The 19,725-nt window shown below is 43.1% G+C and overlaps 1 protein-coding gene across 4 annotated transcripts in view; it reads left to right on the top strand.

The window, feature by feature from the left end:
* MYSM1 (Myb like, SWIRM and MPN domains 1) overlaps positions 1 to 19,725 on the top strand; it is a 298,882-nt gene that overhangs the window by 236,793 nt on the left and 42,364 nt on the right. For all 4 annotated transcript variants that reach the window (XM_085602494.1, XM_085602497.1, XM_085602495.1 and 1 more), the window contains one exon: positions 3,397 to 3,529. In XM_085602494.1, coding sequence (XP_085458620.1) covers positions 3,397 to 3,529 — 133 coding nt within the window. The remainder of the gene's footprint in view (positions 1 to 3,396; positions 3,530 to 19,725) is intronic.

Below are 19,725 nucleotides of genomic sequence, written 5' to 3'. Positions count from 1 at the left end.
GGTTTACTCACTGTATTTCTTAATCCCCAAAAAGGACGGGACCCTAAGGCCAATACTCGACCTCAGACCCCCTCAATCTCTATATACAGTCCGATCATTTTCATATGATCACTTTTCAACAGGTTCTCCCACTGCTACAACAAGGCGACTTCCTTGCCACACTAGATCTCAAGGACGCCTACTTCCACATTCCCATGCACCGTGCTCACAGGAAGTATCTAAGGTTCATAGTGGACGGACAACACTATCAGTTCAAAGTCCTTCCATTCGGGGTGACCACCACATCCAGAGTGTTCACAAAGTGCCTTGCTGTAGTAGCAGCACACTTAAGAAGACAACAAATCCATGTCTTTCCATATCTCGACGACTTGCTGATAAAAGCCAACTCATTCAACCAGGGTGTTCATCACACTCATCAAACTATCCAGCTGCTACACGACTTGGAATTCACAGTAAATTACCCAAAGTCCAATCTCTAGCCCTCCCACATACATCAGTATCTAGGGGCCACAGTAGACACCTCCAAAGCTCTAGCATATCCCAGTCCAGCCAGGATCGCAAGTATACAAGCCCTAAGCAGCAAATTTCAACCACAGCACTCCCTCCCAGCAAGGGTATTCATGCAACTCATAGGGATGATGGCCTCTTGCATCTCTATCGTACCTCATCCAAGACCTCAGATGCGTCCCTTACAGGAATGCCTAGCACGTCAGTGGAACCAGGCTCAAGGACAACTTACAGATCTGGTGTTGGTGAACAGCCACACACATCGCTCTCTGCAGTGGTGGAACACACGAAATCTGTACAAAGGGCCGACGTTCCTCGAGCCGGTTCCACAGATAGTGCTCACAGCAGACGCATCACTCACCGGTTGGGGAGCCCATCTCCTAAACCATACAATTCAAGGCAAATGGACCACTCAACAGAAAGTGCTCCATAGCCATCACCTAGAATTACTGGCAGTATTTCTAGCATTAAAATCATTCCAAGTACATCTACAACACAAGACTGTCCTGGTCCGGACGGACAACATGACAGCCATGTACTACATACAGAAACAAGGAGGCGCACACTCTCTGCAGCTGTCCCAGCTCGCACAAACCATTTGGAGATGGGCCATCCCATAAAATATATACCTGCTGTCAGAACATCTTCCAGGAATTCACAATCAGATTGCGGATCTGCTAAGTCGACAGACACAGCAGATGCACAAATGGGAACTTCATCCCCAAGTTCTCCAACCTTTCTTCCACATGTGAGGTCAACCAAACATAGATCTGTTCACCACACATGCAAACGCAAAATGCCCAACCTTTGCCGCCAGGTTCCCACACCCGTTGTCCAAAGGCAATGCGATATGGATTAACTGGTCAGGCAGATTTGCGTACGCGTTTCCGCCACTCTCACTTATTCCCCTAGTAGTACGCAAGCTCAGACAACAGTCTCTCAAAATGATCCTTGTGGCTCCCACATGGGCACGCCAACCGTGGGTCACAACACTACTGGAACTCTCAGTAGTTCCACACCAAAAACTACGCCTCTCCCCAACATTGCTGACGCAGAACCATGGAGAGATAAGGCACCACGATCCAGGACAACTGAATCTAGCGATCTGGCTCCTGAAGTCCTAGAGTTCGGTTGTCTTAACCTTCCGCCAGACTGTATGAACATCATTAAAGAAGCCAGAAGCCCTACTCCTAGAGCTTGCTATGCAGCAAAATGGAAAAGATTTTTCACCTACTGCAAAAATAATAAAATTGATCCACTGGATGCTTCCGTCCAGGACATCATTTGCTATTTGCTACACTTCCAAAGATGTAATCTAGCATATTCATCGATACGGTTACATCTAACAGTGCTTGCGGCTTATTTACAAAACAGACAACATTTGTCATTCTTTAGAGTACCTGCAATTAAAGCCTTTATGGAGGGACTTAATAGAATAATTCCTTCCAGACTGCCACCCTCTCCGGTGTGGAATTTAAACACTGTTCTTACCAGGCTCATGGGCCCCCATTTGAACCTCTACATAAATGTGAACTTCAGTTCCTCACATGGAAAGTTACTTTCCTTGTCGTAATTACCTCTCTCAGAAGGGTAAGCGAGATCCAGGCTTTAACCATACAAGAACCATTCTTACAAACACATCAGAACAAAGTGGTTCTCAGAACAAATCCAAAATTCCTTCCCAAAGTCATCTCTGCTTTTCATCTTAACCAATCAGTTGAGTTACCGGTGTGTTTCCAAAACCTGTGGCAGAGAGAGCTCTTCATACACTAGACGTCAAAAGAGCACTACTTTATTACATAGATAGGACTAAACCCTTTCGCAAAACAAAACAACTGTTTGTAGCCTTCTCCCCAACTTATAAGGGTAACCCCATCTCTAAAGCTGGGATCGCTAGGTGGATAGTAAAATGCATTCAAATATGCTACCAAAGGCTAAACGCACATTAACAATTTCCCCTAGAGCGCGTTCAACACGCAAACTATGGGCTTTCATAAGGAACATTCCCATAGATGACCTATGTAAAGCAGCAACCTGGTCTAAACCACACACCTTCACCAAACACAATTGTGTTGACTTGCAGGCTAAGCAACAATCTTCTGTAGGCCAGGCTGTTCTTAATACACTTTTTCAAACTACTGCAGCGGATACAGGTGACCACCGCTAGGGGAGACACTGCTGTATAGTCTATGCACAGTGTACTATCTGCAGCTCATATGCCTCGAACGGAAAATGCTACTTACCAGTATGCATCTGTTCTTGGCATGTAGAGCTGCAGATCCGTACATGCCCACCCGCCTCCCCGGGACCTGTATCCGTTCCAGTATTATCTTAATTAGATACATTCACATGGACATCTCTTCTACTTCTTACTGACTCCATCATTTCCCATCATGGCGAAAAACAATCTGAGGATGGAGTCGATGCCCATGCGCACTATCGTCCAAGGGAGGAGTCACCTATCTCGTGACTACAAAATACTTCTTCCAAGACAACAACAAGGTGCAAGCATCCGAGCCCAACCCCAGATGGCGATCTAATGCACAGTGTACAGATCTGCAGCTCTACATGCCAAGAACAGATGCATACTGGTAAGTAGCATTTCTCTTTTTTGCCAGAAGGTTGTGCTAGATGCACATAAAAATGCAATTTGGGAGTATAACAACTGGTCATGTCATTTATTCGGTTATTACTCATGAATATTATGGACTAACAATAGGCCCCACTTACCATGCACAGGATAAGAAAGAAAAACATGGTAGACTAGTTAGGTTTTAAAAAATGTTGGGATTCATAAGGTTTTAACAAAAGAACATTTGTCAGCATGCTTTTTGAACATAAGATACTCTATTTGCGATTGAATGATCATTTTCCATTTTTTCCACTTAGAGTTATTTCTCCAGAGGCGGAGCAATGTTTATTGGGATGATCATCAGTCCATACAATCAAAGTAATGTCTTGCCATTTTCTCAAATAACCTGCCTCATTATTAGCGATGAGGTTAGCGCCGATGGATCTTTCCGTAAGTAACTTCACAATGAATACAATACCTGCTCTTTGGGTTTAAATAGAATTTATTTTTGCATAATCGGTACTGCTGTGATTTGATGTGAAAATTACGGTTTCCATGTGTTCATTATCTTTACAAAAGCACGATTAAGAAGACTACCCTCATCATTAAAGTAGGGTCTGCTGGATTTTAAGAAGCAGCTGTACTGTTTCTAGACAAATCTCATCTATTAGTCCATACATTTACATACAGTTATATAAAATTTCCAAAACATTATCAGCTTTTTCATATCGTAACCATGCTTGGAAGAGAGCTGTTAAGCAGCACATTGTTTGCTAGTTTTAAGTACTTAACTTTTGGGATGTCACTTGGTACGCTTTCATTGGACTTTAACCTGGCAAGAGAGTGCTAGATTGTTGTATGGGTAGAAAAATTTAGAATAAATAGAAAAACACTTAACGGTATGTCATGTGTGTTGGGATGGTAACAATGGAATCGTAACACAGATATTGTTCCTAAAGCCTAAATTTTAAAATCATTTGATTAGCAATGAAATCCCCATTTATGCTTGATCCTAATTATAGGTTTCTTTTTATATGTCCATGGTGCAGGTAATAACATATAAAGTTCAGATGAGGCCTGGCCTGTTGGATGAGTGCATCCTTGTAGAGTAACTGACAGATGCTGTAGATTATAATTATCTTCATGAAACCGGAAATAATCTTGCTTTAACCTTATCGCTTAAATATGCTTGATTGCAGGGTGTCTTCTAATGCAATAAACAAAAAAATACCCATTTTTGTTCACCTATCATTTATCAATAACAATCCAGACTTGACTACTTTTTTGTTTTCGTGAGTGACCCTGCTATGGTCTTGTTTGCTCCTGAGTCTGAATCTCAAAATTCAAGAAACACAAACAATCTGTAGGTCGACTGCAGATTGTTTGTGTTACTTGAATTTTGAGATTACGACTCAGGAGCAAACTAGAACTGATCCATCTAATCTTTGACACTTTGTCGTTTGCAGACCGCTTGTGTTTCTTGAACTTCCAGAGAACAACACCTGATTAGATTTGAGGTACCAGCCTTGTTTTAGGCATGTACTCCTCATGTATTCTTAACCCTATACCGACAAAGGGTAACTAGCACATCAATGACACTATGTCGATTGTATACTTAATGGATCACAGCCGGGGGGCTCATATTGCTGCTCAACTTGGGTGCTAGAATTTTCAATTCCAACCATGTCTGTATACAAAGGTCTTGCAACCTTTCCTCCTCTCCAATATGGATGCCAATTTCTTTGTATTTTACACCGATATAAGTCTTACATATACTCATTATGAGGTGATGGAGTATATACACACATTTGATATGATCTAAAGAATTTTGGTCTTATAATCAGTGAATAAAACTGCAACTGTATTAGAAGACTTTACTTTAAATATCTTTTTCTGTGCAAATTTCACCACTCCATTATGGATGCCATTGCGACTACCGTTTGTGATAACCTGCAGTAAGTCTGTTTTTACTTTCTGTAGTTTGCACTATGTGTGTCAGTTTGTCCCACAATTCATGTGTGAGCAAGCCTGCTGTGTCAGGTGAAACGCGTAACTGCAAATAAATCAACTGGTGGTGGAACAACCCCTTGAGTGATTGCTTTATTGGGTTGTTTGGAAGAATATATGTGTTTATGTGTGTGTGTATATATATGTGTGTGTGTATATATGTGTGTGTATGTATGTATGTGTATGTATGTGTATATGTATATATATGTTTGTGTATGTATGTATTTGTGTGTATATGTATGTATATATATGTATATATCTGATTATATATATAAATGTATATATTTGGACATTACCAATCCCAAATTTATATATAGTGAACTGACAGATTAATAGACTATAATATGTTCATATGACCTAACTAACTGTGGTAACATTGCATAAAATGTATCCAAGCAAATCGCCATGATGTGGGAGGTGCCAGACAGAGGATGCAGATTTCCTCCATGTCACCTGGACCTGCCTAGTCATACCTGACTTATTTTGTACTTACCATTATAAGTAAGAGACTTCAATACTTTTTTAAATATTGTTTGTATATTCAAACAATATTTAAAAAACAATATTTAAAAAAGTATTGAAGTCTGGGATTAATAGATAAACTATTCACACTTCAGACTGTGCAACAGTAAGGAAAGTGATGGACTTCAGAGGGGTAAGATTTACTCTTACCACTCCAGTCTGTGCAACAGTAAGGAAAGCATTGGACTTCAGACGATTAAAAATGTACTATTCCACTCCATATTGTGCAGCAGTAGGGAAAGGGTTGGACTTAAAAGGGATTAACGTTACTTTTCCCACTCCAGTTTGTGCAACGGTAAAGACAGCATAGGACTTCAGAGGGATTAAACTTACTTTTCGCACTCCAGTTTGTGCAAAAGTAGGAAAAGAGTTGGACTTCGGCGTGGTTACATTTACCATTCCCACTCCAGTCTGTGCAACACTACGGGAAGTGTTGGACTTTGAAGGGGTTAAATTTACTATTGCCACACCAGTCTGTGCAACAGTAAGGAGAGTGTTGGCCTTCTACGGGCTAAGGTGTACTATTACCACTCTAGTTTGTGCAATAGTAGGGAAACTTCAGCCATATAACATATTTTTAACATAACCCTATTAATTTATAAGATTTATTAACCTCTTAATGTAAACTTTAACCCTCAAAAAATGATATAGATAAAAATAAAAAACATTAACATAATTATTAAACAATTTAAAAATCGTCATTTACTTATCACTTAACTAGCATTACCACAAACCCAGCCGACTACACTTGAAATATAACTAAAATAAATATAACACAATTAACATCGTTAATAATCAATCAAACATTAATTAATAATTATCTTCATGCCCTATACGCCTACAAATCCAGCAGCCTGCAACTAATGTACGACCTAAAAAATATAATTATTACACAATTTCCATAATTAATAGTCAAAATAATTAATACATTGTTTAGTAATTGTTAACTAATTGTTACTTAACTTCCCACTGTATACCCATACAAACCCAACATCCTGCACCTAATATATAACAACAAAATATAATTACACTATCTGCATAATTAATAATCAATTAAATAATTAATAAATGAAAAATCAGTTGTTAATGAATTAAACATTACTTCACGTCCCACCCTATATCTCTACAAACGCTGCAGCCCACTCCTAATATATAATAAAAAATGTATAATTATTACATAATTTGCATATTAATTAATTGTTAATTATCACGTAATTCCCACCGTATACTCTCACAAATTCAGCAGCAGCACCTTACATATATCTTTAAAAATATGATTACACAATTAACATAATTAATCAATTAAATGAAAAATAAATGAATAATAAATAACTAATTGTTAATTAATTATACTAAATTAACTTCCCACCCTACACCCCTACAAACCTTGGAAACCTACTAAAAGGTACTATTAGCAATTAAATTAAAAATGATAAATCACTTAAAATTACAAACTATATTTAAAAATAATTCTTAATAAGTATGCAAAATATAACAACACATAAAATTAATATATGAACTAAAACACAAGGGTAATTAAAAAAGGAAATTTTTTACAACTATAATATTGAAAATTATATGGATAACAACAATAGACTCGACAACAATAGTACCAGAAAAATAGATATTCTTGGCGATATTTCTGCATCATGATATTTTTGTATTACAATATTTTTGCAACTCCGTATTTAAAATTCAACATTTTGTCCAAATACCGTATTTTAGGTAAGAGGCGAATTACTATCCATTGAACGAACTCTGTAGCGAACCCAAGACTCTGAGGTCTTGGGCTCGCTACATGATGGAATGGGAAGCTTCAAAAGAGTCACAATTGAGAAAGATGTGGCAAGATGATATGTTACCAGATAGCCTGATCGTATGGGCTGAGATGATACAGGCTATTTCTGACTCTGCTGTTGCGAAGGGCAGCTTGGACTAGGCTACTATAGTCTATTGCGCTGAAGATATGTGGGTGCGGGAGGGCATATAGAATAACTGAGAGTTCATGATCTGTTTTAAATATCCTATTGCTGAAAATGGACTATAGATGTGAATCTGATCACCTGTCAACTCAATACAATTCTGATGGGTATTTGTGGTGAAGGAAGGGGAGAGCTGATATTGTTAGGGACATGTTTCGAATTTGTGCATACATTTTAGTACTGGGTCGAGGTTATGCTTTAGTGTTATAGTGACTCGGATGTAATATGGTCACTTCTATGTTTATTTGGAAAATCCAGTAAAAAAAACTGATAAAAAAAGAGTACACTTAACATACTGGTAGATGCCTATGTGAATCATCCTGAAACGTCAAACTCCATAATATTAAAAATGCAAGGCAAGCACAGTCCTTTCTATTTTATACTAATTATATATGAATATTCCTGCAATAATTACATTTTTCTCCCATTTTGACAATTGGGGGCCAATTTACAAAGACATGATATAGTATGTAACAGAGTACTGCAGAAGTGCTACTTCACATACTTCAAAATGCTTTTATGACATTGCTACCCTCCTCATTCACCTAGGCCCTCTCACCCTTGCAGGATCATCGGGTAGTAGAGATGTTTTGACCAGGTAAACAATTATTGCTCCAAATGCATCCAAGCTGCCTCAGTGACAAAGTTGCCTGTACTGAAAAGTGCTCTGGTTCATCGTGACTCTTTGTCATTGAGTCACTATTACCACTGACCTTCAGAGCACTTCCATGGTTCACGAAAGAAAGCCATGTGCAAACAGTCTCTATATTTGCCAAGAGCTAAAGCTGGTCTGGTGGTGTTGATTCCCTAGCTCTGGGACTCCAGCCCATGTTTTAAAACTCTTAACTTAAGATGAGTAACTCTGTGTAATTGACATACCTAGATAATAACAGACTCTTAACAGTAAACGAGTTTGAAGTAGATAAAATAACCATATGATTGAATCGTAATACTGCACAACACTAATCATTGACAGAGGATCTTGCGGAGATCAGACTAAATATCCTAAGGCAGCAGAGGGCAGTATCCTCACAGGTCATTAAAAGGGGCATTTGCTTTATTTCTATTTTGATGTTGTTGTTCCTGTGACCAGGCGGCTCAAGAAATCAAATCAGTGAGAAAAACTGCGCAATACCAATTGAAATCATCTTTTTGGGGAGTTCTGTAAGTCTTTGTACTTCATATGTCCTAATATGCCCAGTGGCACATCTAGAGAAATTTGAAGGTAAATCTTTTGTGGTAGTATTTTCACTTCTAGTGCAATCTAGATGTTTTCCTTCAAAAGAAAATGCCAACATGGCGTGTCCATGTACATTGACAAAGACCCATCTGCTCCTGGTGTAGATCTTGATGGAGGGTCTGGGAGAGATGCTGAGGAGCGCTGCCACTGCCTGTGACTTGAAATCCAACAGCGGGTTCGAACTACCAGGTTGCCCAGGCAGTACATGTCTGGGCTGAAGTGCTGCCATCATCCAGATGCTGATGACATCTCTGAGACATCTATGGGGCAGAGGTTTGTGCACCAGGGATAAGCTGGCGCACTGAAAACCAGCAACTCCCAGATACCCGTTGAATTCGCCAGATCCACTGCCAAAGCAAGCAGAGAAGTCAGTGGCACTTCTTCTGTAAAATGGGCGGGGTGAAGGGGCTTTGGAGGCAATGGCTAGAGATTTTCTTTGAAGACCTAAGTGAAATACCTCCTGCCCTTATGCCTCCATCTTACTATACTAATGTTCAATTAATTGTCACTCATTTCATCAGTTTCGGAGTGATGGAAGGATTAATTTGTTCTACTATATTTAAATATGTATGTAATGTGAGACATGGCCCATTAAGGGTGGTGGGGTTTTTGCCATTTAAACCATAGAGCTATGAACTAAAGTACCCCTCCTACCATTGATTGATGGATATTAAAGTTGCAGGGGAACATGGATTAGTTGTAGCCCTTTTTCAGTTAAATGCATATTCTTGATATATATTTACAAAAGCAAGATCAGAGTAACACAGTGTACTTCATACCTTCAGTTTTCGAAAACCTGTTTCTTCTATGGCATTTTTGGTTGCCTAAGTACAGATACCATTTTGTAAAACAGTTAAATTGGTGATAATAACCCTGATTAGTCTTGATTGACACTGAACACATGAAACACAGGTGAATAAAAGCAGATATGCTAAAAATAAGATATAATATAGGTGGTATATACAATGTCTGAATATTGGCATTCTGGTAGGAATTCATAAACGTCCATGTGCCACTGCAGTGTTTTTAAGCTGAAGAGCACTGTGGTGCTCTTGGCAGCCATATATTTTTGCAGATCTGATTCAGCTACTCATCAAGGATATGAAGCGTTTTATAAATGCAACTACAATACAAAACAGTAGACTATAGAGTATTTCACTGCACTGTTCACCAATTAGTCACTTTCATCTACGCATTACTTGTACAACTACTTTCTCTTTTTGATTCTATTGTTTTAGCATTTAAGCAATAATTGAAAAGGTACCATGTTTTTGGTTAAATATTTAATTGAACCTGTGAAGTTGCTGTGACATGTAACATCTTCGAACTATGACCCTGATTTAGAGTTACGCGCTGTGTTACTTGGTCACTAATGTGATGGATATCCCATCCACCTAATTAATATTTCCATATGATGAAGTGCTTTAGTAATAAAGCGGATGGGATACCGTTCATGTTTATGATGGAGTAACCCGTCCTCCAAGCTCTAAATCAGGCCCCTTTGCATAGAGGCCTCTCAAATAAAAATGCAAAACTTCCTTTTTTTATTTTTTTTTATTTTATTTTAATAGCAGTTTGAACACATCAGTATAAAAGACATCGACACAAATACATATCGAGCCTTCACAAAATACAATACATAAAATACAGAAAGAGACTTATTACAGCAGATCTAAAGTTTATAGGCTTAACTCGGCAGGCTGCTTGTCGACTCCCTCCAGATTGAGACCGGGGCCCAAAATTTACTACCAAAATCACACACTTTTTTGCCCTTCTGCTCATTCAGACAGATCTCTATATTATGAATGCTTAGCAGCCTTGAGAGCCACATTTGAAATGAGGGGGCCAGAGTAGCTTTCCAACCTGAGGAAATTAAAATCCTTAATACCGCAACAGACATAAAAAACAACGCTTCTTCTGTTTGAACCAGTTTCTGCTTATTATCACAGCCCAGCAGCATTAGGGTAGGAGATAGATCGATTTTATGACCTAGCAGCCCCTCCCAGAACTTGCACATTTCCCTCTGTAATGAGAAAAGTGAGCTGCAATAAAAAAACATATGCAAGAGATCAGCTTGCACAGCATTGCATCTAGGACATCTATCATCCCCTCTGACTCCCCAGGCATATAATTTAGCTGGAGTATGATACAGATTAAATATCGTTTTATAATGCTGGGCCCTCAGGTTGGTAGATCTGAAAACTTTTTTATTCAAGGTAATGGCCAAGTCTAAATAAACGTCAGGGTCTTCTAATTTACGAGCCAGAGCAGCTTCAGTTTTTTCCATATCATCTGGTATTTCCAAAATTAGCTGTTTATATACCGCTTTAATCTTTTTACGCCCGCCCATTAACAGTTCAATTACAGGAATAACCTCCATTAACAGTGGTTTCGGTCTCACTGCTTTTAATGACCGGACGACTTGACCATACAGGAACCAATGCTTGGCCGGGATGCCAAACCTTTGTCGGATGGTGTCAAAATCTAACGGTTCATGGTCTCCCCATATGTCACCGAGGGACCCAACACCAGAGTTTCTCCAGACCTGCCGGTTTCTATCGGCCCCAACATAAGGGAGTAAGCTCGAATTGCAAAGCTGAAGATAACGATTCACTTTTGGAATTTTGCATAACTTCAAAATAGATCTCCAAACCTCCCACACACCTTCCAAGATCTTCAGGCGGGGCCTCTTGTAATACCTACGGTCCACCTCACGCCACAACAACCCGGAGGCCTGTTCCCCAATTAATAACTCAAAGATGGAAGGTAAATCCTGTGCTGGTGAATTAATACCACCAAAGTAAACCTCCTTTTGAAACAAGATGGACATTTGTGTCAACAGGCATGACCAATGGTATAATCTCAGATTAGGTAAAACCAGACCACCCCTTTCCCTGGGGAGAGACATAAAATTTGTAGATCGCCTGATCCTACCATACTGCCAAATGAATTTAATAAAAATAGACTCCAACCTTTTAATAATTTTTTCTTCCAGAAATAAAGGTATTGATCTAAACAGATAAAGAACTCTGGGGAAGATAGACATTTTTAACACATTCACACGCCCAATCAAGGAAAGATGTAGCACGTCTATCCTCTTTAGCTCTTTTTCGATGGAATTCATGAGTGGGGGATAGTTCTCAGCAATAATTTCCCCAACAGTGGCGTTGATCTTAATCCCTAGATAGGTTGCTGATTCCACATACCTTGAATCGCTTTTGACTATATTTGGAGAGCAAATTATTTGAGTTTTGGTCTCATTAAGAAGATAACCCGACCACTTACCAAATTCCTCTGCTATTTCAACTAGGGCAGTGAGTGCCTGCTGGGGGTTCACTGTGATTATTGCCAGATCATCGGCATAGGCCATAATTTTGCTGGTGTGGCCATTACATACCACTGGGCTGATCCTGGAGGACCCCAAGATTTTCTGAATGAGAGGGTCTATATATAGAGCAAAGAGGATCGGGGAGCAGGGGCAGCCTTGACGGGTGCCCCTCTTAATACCTATTGTCCCAGAGCTCTCACCCATGACTACCACCCTAGCAACGGGATCTATATACATTGCTTTGAGAGCTCTGATGACTTTTTCACCGAATCCTCTCCCCACCAATACACCCCATAAATAATCCCAGACGACCCTATCAAATGCTTTTTCTGCGTCGAGCAGGATCATAGCCATCTCCCCTCCCCTTGCCAGCTGGACATCGAACAACGCTATTGCTCTTCTGACATGGTCCGTTGTGCTGCGGCCCGGGATAAATCCATGTTGCCAAGGGGAGACGAGACCGCCAATGATCCTGCCCAACCTCTTAGCCCATACCTTAGAGTATAACTTGGTGTCCGCATTTATAAGGGAAATCGGGCGGTAGGAGCCAAGTTTCTCCGGAGGTTACCCCTTCTTATGGAATACCACAATGTTGGTCTCACGCCAGGAGGCTGGAACCACTCCCGTGCACGTTATTCCATTAAACAAATCCACTAGTAATGGAATGACTACTGACTCTAAACTTTTATAAACTTCCAAGGGGATCCCATCCGGGCCGGCGGCCTTACCAGAGGCCAATTCATGCAATGCTTCTAAGATCTCTCCCCCACTATTCTCCGTATCAAGTTCATCCTTCTCCGAGGTGTTAAGACGGGGGCCATTATCAACCACATCGATATCTTGGTTATCATCCTGGATTTCTTCATCATACAGGCGCTGATAGAAATCTTTAAACGCCTGTAAGATCTCATTTGACTGTGTGAATACCTCGCCATTTTCCTCGATCAGGGAAATAATATTCCTAGCTCTCCCCTGTCTTGTTTGTAAGGCTAGAACTCTTCCCGCCTATTCCCCCGTTTCATATCGCTTAGCCCTGGATGCTTGATACTCTCCTGAGGCCTTCTGTGTCATCAATTTATGGAGTTCAGCCCTACTTTTTAACAATTCACTCTGACTCTTGCTACTGTCCCTACCCCTAATTATATCCCTCATATGCTGTTCTTCAGCTATAGACAGAACTACTACTAATCTCTCGCCTTCCCTCTTATCCTCCTTTCTTAACCTAGCCCCGAAACTTATGAATTCCCCCCTTAAAGCTGCTTTAAAAGAGTCCCAAACGGTATTCCTAGAGGCACTATATCTGTTGACAGCAAAAAACTCATCTACCCAATTCAAAATATGTCCAGTAAATCTTACATCTGCCAAAAGTTGCCTCTCAAAAGTCCACCTGGTCCTGGCCCTAACAGAGCCGGATATTTCATAAGATAGTATAAGCGGATTATGGTCAGACAATATCTTCGGGGGTTTCGTTATTTCAACCTTATTTAATTCATTGGTGGAAATAAAAAAATAATCAAATTTTGTAAATTTCTGATAAGGATTAGAAAAATAAGTATAACCTAGTTTTGATGGTTCTTTTGCATCCCACACATCCGTAAGCCCATGTGAGTTAATAAGGACCTTTATTGCCCTAAACACTCTTGGTTTTCTGCCCTGGTACTTCACAGAATCTCTCCAATCAGCGGAAATATTAAAATCGCCGCACATGATTATGGGGGCTGGCCAGGATGAGAGTTCTAATTCCAAGAAATCAAATAGCTCCGGATCGTCTTCATTCGAGCCATACACCACACAAAGTGTTAGACCGCATTCAAGTTCAACCACAACCCATCTACCATTGCTATCCGATTTAGTTCGTCTTGCCCCACCCAGAGTTTTTTTTACTAAAATCGCAACCCCTCTAATTGTAGAAGATTGGGTGGAGCAGGCCACCAGCTCAAAGCCGCTAAGGGACAGCAATTTCCTTTTAGACCAGGGGAGGTGGGTCTCCTGGAGACAGAGAATATCGATTCTGTTACTCTTAGCAAAATAACCCAACTTTAAGCGTTTCCTCCAGTCATTCAACCCACCAATATTTAAAGAACAGACCCTAATGCGAGCCATCTAGACATGAAAAAAGAACAACACAATAAACCTGCTTTTCAATTTGTTTCTGTATCACTGACGCCACAATCTGACCAAAAAAAAAAGCAAATGCAAAACTTCCATTGGAGTCATTATATATCAATCTTAAAAAACCCTGGGAAGAATGGTCTTCTTAAGGCCTTTACTCTGCTCGAAGATGATACAAATAGTAGCATGGTGCTTCTCATGTCTGAGTTTAGTGCCCTGAGCAGTTTGGGACAACTGGAGTTATAAAGTAACACAGTATCCCTAATGATAGTGATATTAAGGTGGTTAGCAACCTTCAAGTGCCCTTAACGTATATTAGTCCTGCATACCTTTTTAACTCTTCCTCTACTTTTGGGATCCATGTTTTAGATCATTCAGGATCAATAACTTCTTCCTATCACACAAGCTACCCTTTTTTTGTCCCATCTGAAGCTTCCTGTCTAATGCCAGATACGGTGCTGGAGTATGGAGGTATCGTAGTTGTACCAGACGTCAAACTATAGAAAATGGTTTCCTTCACAGGCTCCTGATTGTCCTTTAGGGAGCTTCAACTTTTTTGCCATTCTGAGTTGGGCCTAAAATAGTTAGAGGATTGTGTGGTTTTGGCCCCTTTGCTCTTGTGAATAAAAATCTGGTTACCACCCTAACGGGAATTTTCCAGACTTATCCTCCAGGATTTCTTGGCCTTGGACAATGCTGAAAGCATCCCTTAGCTTAAATATATGGATCGCAGCTTGAAGGGGCTGAGTTTTCTGGATTTTTTAAGGAACCAATTAAAATCCTGTAATCAGCTAAAGCTCTAATTAAGACAGCCTATTATGAACAGGCGTAGTTCAAGTCAAATCAATCAATCGAACATTTGTAGAACGCGCTACTCACACGTGAGGGTCTCAAGGCGCTAAGGGGGTGGGGGAAGCAGCCACTGGTCGAACAGCCAGGTCTTGAGAAGTCTCCTGAAGGTCAGCAGGTCCTGGGTCTGATGCAGGTGGGCAGGGAGGGTGGGAGAATGATCTGCTGCCCGTGGTCGTTCTGCAGATGCGTGGGACGGTGGCGAGGTCGGTAGAGCGAAACTGGCGGTTCGGGGTGTAGAAGGACAGTCGTTCGTTAAGATATGCTGGTTCAGCGTTGTGGAGTGCTTTGTGAGCGTGGGTGAGGCGCTTGAAGGTGATCCTCTTGTTGACCGGGAGCCAATGCAGGTCTCTCAGGTGGGTGGTGATGTGGCTGTGGCGTGGGAGTCCGAGGATGAGGCGTGCGGAGGCATTTTGTATGCGTTGGAGTCTCTTCTGGAGTGTGGCCGTGATTCCTGCGTAGAGGGTGTTGCCGTAGTCCAGCCTGCTGCTGGCGAGTGCTTGGGTGACCGTCCTTCTGGTTTCGGTGGGGATCCATCTGTAGATCTTGTGGAGGGTGTTGATGCAGGAGGAGGAAACAGCGTTAACTTGCTGGGTCATAGAGAGCGTGGAGTCCAGAATGAACCCCAGGTTGCGTGCATGGTTGGTGGATGTCGGGGCAGCTCCCAGCGTGGCCGGCCACCAGGAGTCGTCCCATGCAAAGGGGGTGGAGCCGAGGATGAGGACCTCTGTTTTGTCCGAGTTCAGTTTCAGCCAGGTAGTCTTCGTCCAGTCTGCGACCACCTTCATTCCCTCGTGGAGGTTGGATTTGGTGGTGGCCGGGTCCTTTGTGAGATAGAGGATCAGCTGGGTGTCGTCGGCGTACAAGATGATGTTGAGGTGGTGTGCTCGGACGATGTTGGCGAGCGGTGCCATGTAGATGTTGAAAAGGGTCGGGCTGAGGGACGATCCTTGGGGTACGCGGCAGGTGATTGTGGTGGCTTCGGATCGGAAAGGGGATAGGCGGACTCTCTGGGTTCCGGTGAGGAAGGAGGTGATCCAGTCCAGGGTTTTGTCTCGGATTCCTGCGTCACGGAGGCGTGTGTGCAGGGTGTGGTGGCAGACGGTGTTGAAGGCGCCGAGAGGTCCAGGAGGACGAGGACCGCGGTTTCGCCGTTGTCCAGTAGGGTCCTGATGTAGTCAGTGGCAGCGATGAGAGCGGTTTCGGTATTGTGGTTGCTGCGGAAGCCGGATTGGGAGTAGTCCAGGACGTTGTTCTCCTCCAGGAGGTGGGTCAGTTGTCTGTTGGGGGTCTTCTCAATGACTTTTGCCGGGAGCAGGGAGATGGGTCGAAAGTTCTTGAGGTCCTTTGGGTCCGCCTTGGGTTTCTTGAGTAGGGCGTTGATCTCGGCGTGTTTCCAGCTCTCTGGGAAGGTGGCGGTCTCGAAGGAGCTGTTGATGATCTTTCGGAGTTGGGGTGCGATGATGGAGCTTGCCTTGTTGAAGATGTGGTGGGGCAGGGGTTGGAAGGTGAGTCGGAGTGGATGGTGTTCATGATTTTGATGGTGTCTTCGTCGTTGACGTGGTTCCAGGAGAGCAGGAGGTCAGTGTGTTTGGTGGGTGTTGAGTTGGGGGTGTCGGCGTCTGTTGTTGGCGTCTGGGTTTGAAGCTGGATGTCTGCGATCTGCGGTTTAAGAAGGTAGCCAGGGAGTCGCAGAGTTCTTGTGACGGCGGGACGGCGTTGGAGCTGAGGGTGGCGAGTTCTTTCACGATGTTGAACAGCTCTTTGCTGTTGTGTGCGTTGATGTCGATGCGTGGTTGTCTGGTCATTGCGCCACTGCTTCTCGATTCTTCTCAGGTGTGCTTGGAGTTCTGGAGGTCGGCGTTGAACCAGATGGCTCTCGTGTCGGTGCGCCTGTTGGCCGGTTTCCTGATCAGGGCGAGGGTGTTGGCGCAGTCGTCGATCCATTGTCTGAAGTTGTGGGCTGCTGCGTCGGTCTCGGAGGTCTCGGGTGGAGGGTCTCGGGCGAGTGTGGTGATGAGCTGGTCTTCGGTGACTTTTTTCCAGGTGCGGTGTGGGATACGTTGGGGTTGGTTGTGCGTGTTGTGTTTCTCGAAGGAGAAGTAGATGCAGTGGTGGTCAGTCCAGTGGAGTTTGGTGGTGTGGCTGAAAGTGACGTGGTCGCTGCCGGAGAAGATGGGGTCGAGCGTGTGTCCGGCAGAGTGGGTGGGTGTCGTGACGAGCTGTTTGAGTCCGAGGTTGTCGATCAGGGTTGTGGAGTTACTGTCGTTGGCGTTCTTGAGGTGGAAGTTCAGGTCTCCGAGGAGGATGTAGTCTGTGGAGGCGAGGGCGTGCGTGCTGATGAGGTCGGCGATGGATTTGCTGAACTGTGGTTAGGGTCCTGGGGGTCGGTAGACGAGGGTTCCTCTGAGGGTGGTGTTGTGATCGACGTGGATTTGGAAGTGTAGGTGTTCGGCCATGCTGAGGGAGACTTCGGTGTTGGTTGAGATTCTGATGGTGTTCCTGTGGACGATGGCGATTCCTCCTCCTGGTTTGTTGCTTCGGTCCCTGCGGGTGATCTTGTAGCCATCCGGGATGGCTATGGCTATTTCAGGCACCGAGGAGGTGTTCATCCAGGTCTCCGTTAGGAAGGTGACGCCCGGCGTGCCTATGCAAATTCTTACTGTCCACCTCCCTGACAAATGTGGAAGTTGCGATACTCAACAATGAAATGCAACCTTACCTTACTCTTATAGATAATCTACAACATAGAATTTATTTGACATGGACTCGATTGAGTACAGTACATTTATTTTTTACATTCCAGGGCAAGGAGAATGGTTGGATAATCTCCCCCCATGCCTGTGTGATAATATCTCTAGACAAGGGCACTTGGCACTTTTTGCTGTTTTGTGCACTTTATAAATCTCCTAGAGTAAGGTTCTTAGTTCCAGTTTTAACTCGAACTGAGACGGTTTTAGATTTTTCTCAAATTTTGAAACTCCTGAAATTTGTTTGTGATAAGGTTTATCAGAGAAGCACTTTGTTAGAAAGTGGGATGGCTAGCTTGCCTCTCTAGGATGTCGGTGCTTGAGGTCATTGCACTTTATTTATTATGTGGTGAAATATTTGGATGTATGAAATGATCAAGTAGGTGTATTGTATTGTATGTTATATTAAGTTATATTAAGTTTTATTCTTTTATGGCTGTGTAAGCGGAATAAAGAGCTTTTGAACCTGACAAACCTTTTGGACTTTTTTTCTGAGCTAGGGCTCCCAGTGTGCTAACGACATGCTCACTACTAAACCTGCATTGTTTAATCTTGTGGGGAATGTCACAGGCAGATGTCTGTGTCTGATCCCCACTTGGTCTGTCTCTGATGCCTGGCATCAGGGCACGACCCCAACGCCTGCATTGAATGCAAGTTGATGTACCCCGAGGCAATTTGTGAGCGGGCAATGAAGCTACTGTCGCTGCAGTAGAAGAAGGCCCCACCCCATAATCAGTCCCATTCCCAAAATCGATCTCCGGGGCGTTCCCACAGATGATCCGCTTCCCACTACAAGACTTCCTTCTCCAAGTTGGGTAAGTCGAAGAAGCACAAGAAAAAGAAGTTGAAGTATTCTTTCGCTTCTACGACCAAACATCGTGCTTCGAGGCCCCACTCCCGCACTCCACCTGTGGAGCTGGTGTCAGGACTTGCTTTGCAGTATCCTGACTTCCACAGAGCCGGAGCAACTCCCACCCAGTTTAAAGAAATTCTATGATGCCATGTACACAATGCACACTATTTTCGGGTCACTGATTCCCTCTGGTGCATCTCGGCTGGGTTACCATTGCCAGGTTTGCCTGAGGCCACCCGGGACCTCTGGACCTGCCCCGAGATCTGGCTTGACACCACTATGGGTTCCTGTACCCTCCATGACCCACCCTCTCTGGCGCCAAAGCAAATACCTCTGGCGTGGCTGGAGGATGACCCAATACCAGTCTCCAACTCCCAAGTCATGCCGCACAACACCACTGGACATCAACACCGGTGCTGTCCAGGCTCATCCAACCCCAAGACTTGCTGTGCCCATACAGACCCTTTATCCCTAGATGAGGAAAAGTGGTATGGTAACTTTGAGGAGGACCCTGGCCAAGACAACTGGTATGAGGAGCTAGGTGACGTCAGTGGCCAGGACACCACCCCAGACTCTGGCATGCTTTCCTCTCTGGGCCCTGTTTTGGAGGAGGGCATATTGCCACTATAATGTGCAGGACAGCAAAAGGCTTAAATTACAACTGCCTGCTGTTGAGGTCAAATCTAATGTCATGTCAGAGGTGCGTCTCCTCGGGACGAGTTTAGATGAGCTTCTGCTTCCCTTTAATGCTGTCCTCACTGACATTCCTCTGGGGGACGGGGCAAAACCTTGCACGGGGGCTCTCATGCATCACATGATTGCTAGTCTCCACTGCCCCACCGAAGGAGTCCCAGCCTTCCTCTCCCAGCATCCTTTCCCAGAGCCCCGGTATTGCAGGCTTCTACAGCCAGGATCAACCCTAACCCATTCCCTTCCACCGCAGAGGATTTTCACTTCCGCCTGCTTGGCCTTGCAATTGTTAAACAACGCTTTCCTTTTCGGA

This window comes from Triturus cristatus, chromosome 4_2, assembly GCF_964204655.1.
Source record: "Triturus cristatus chromosome 4_2, aTriCri1.1, whole genome shotgun sequence".
NCBI classification, from domain to species: Eukaryota; Metazoa; Chordata; class Amphibia; order Caudata; family Salamandridae; genus Triturus; species Triturus cristatus.
Note: the sequence above shows the minus strand (reverse complement) of the source record. Positions and strands in the feature narration are given on the sequence as shown.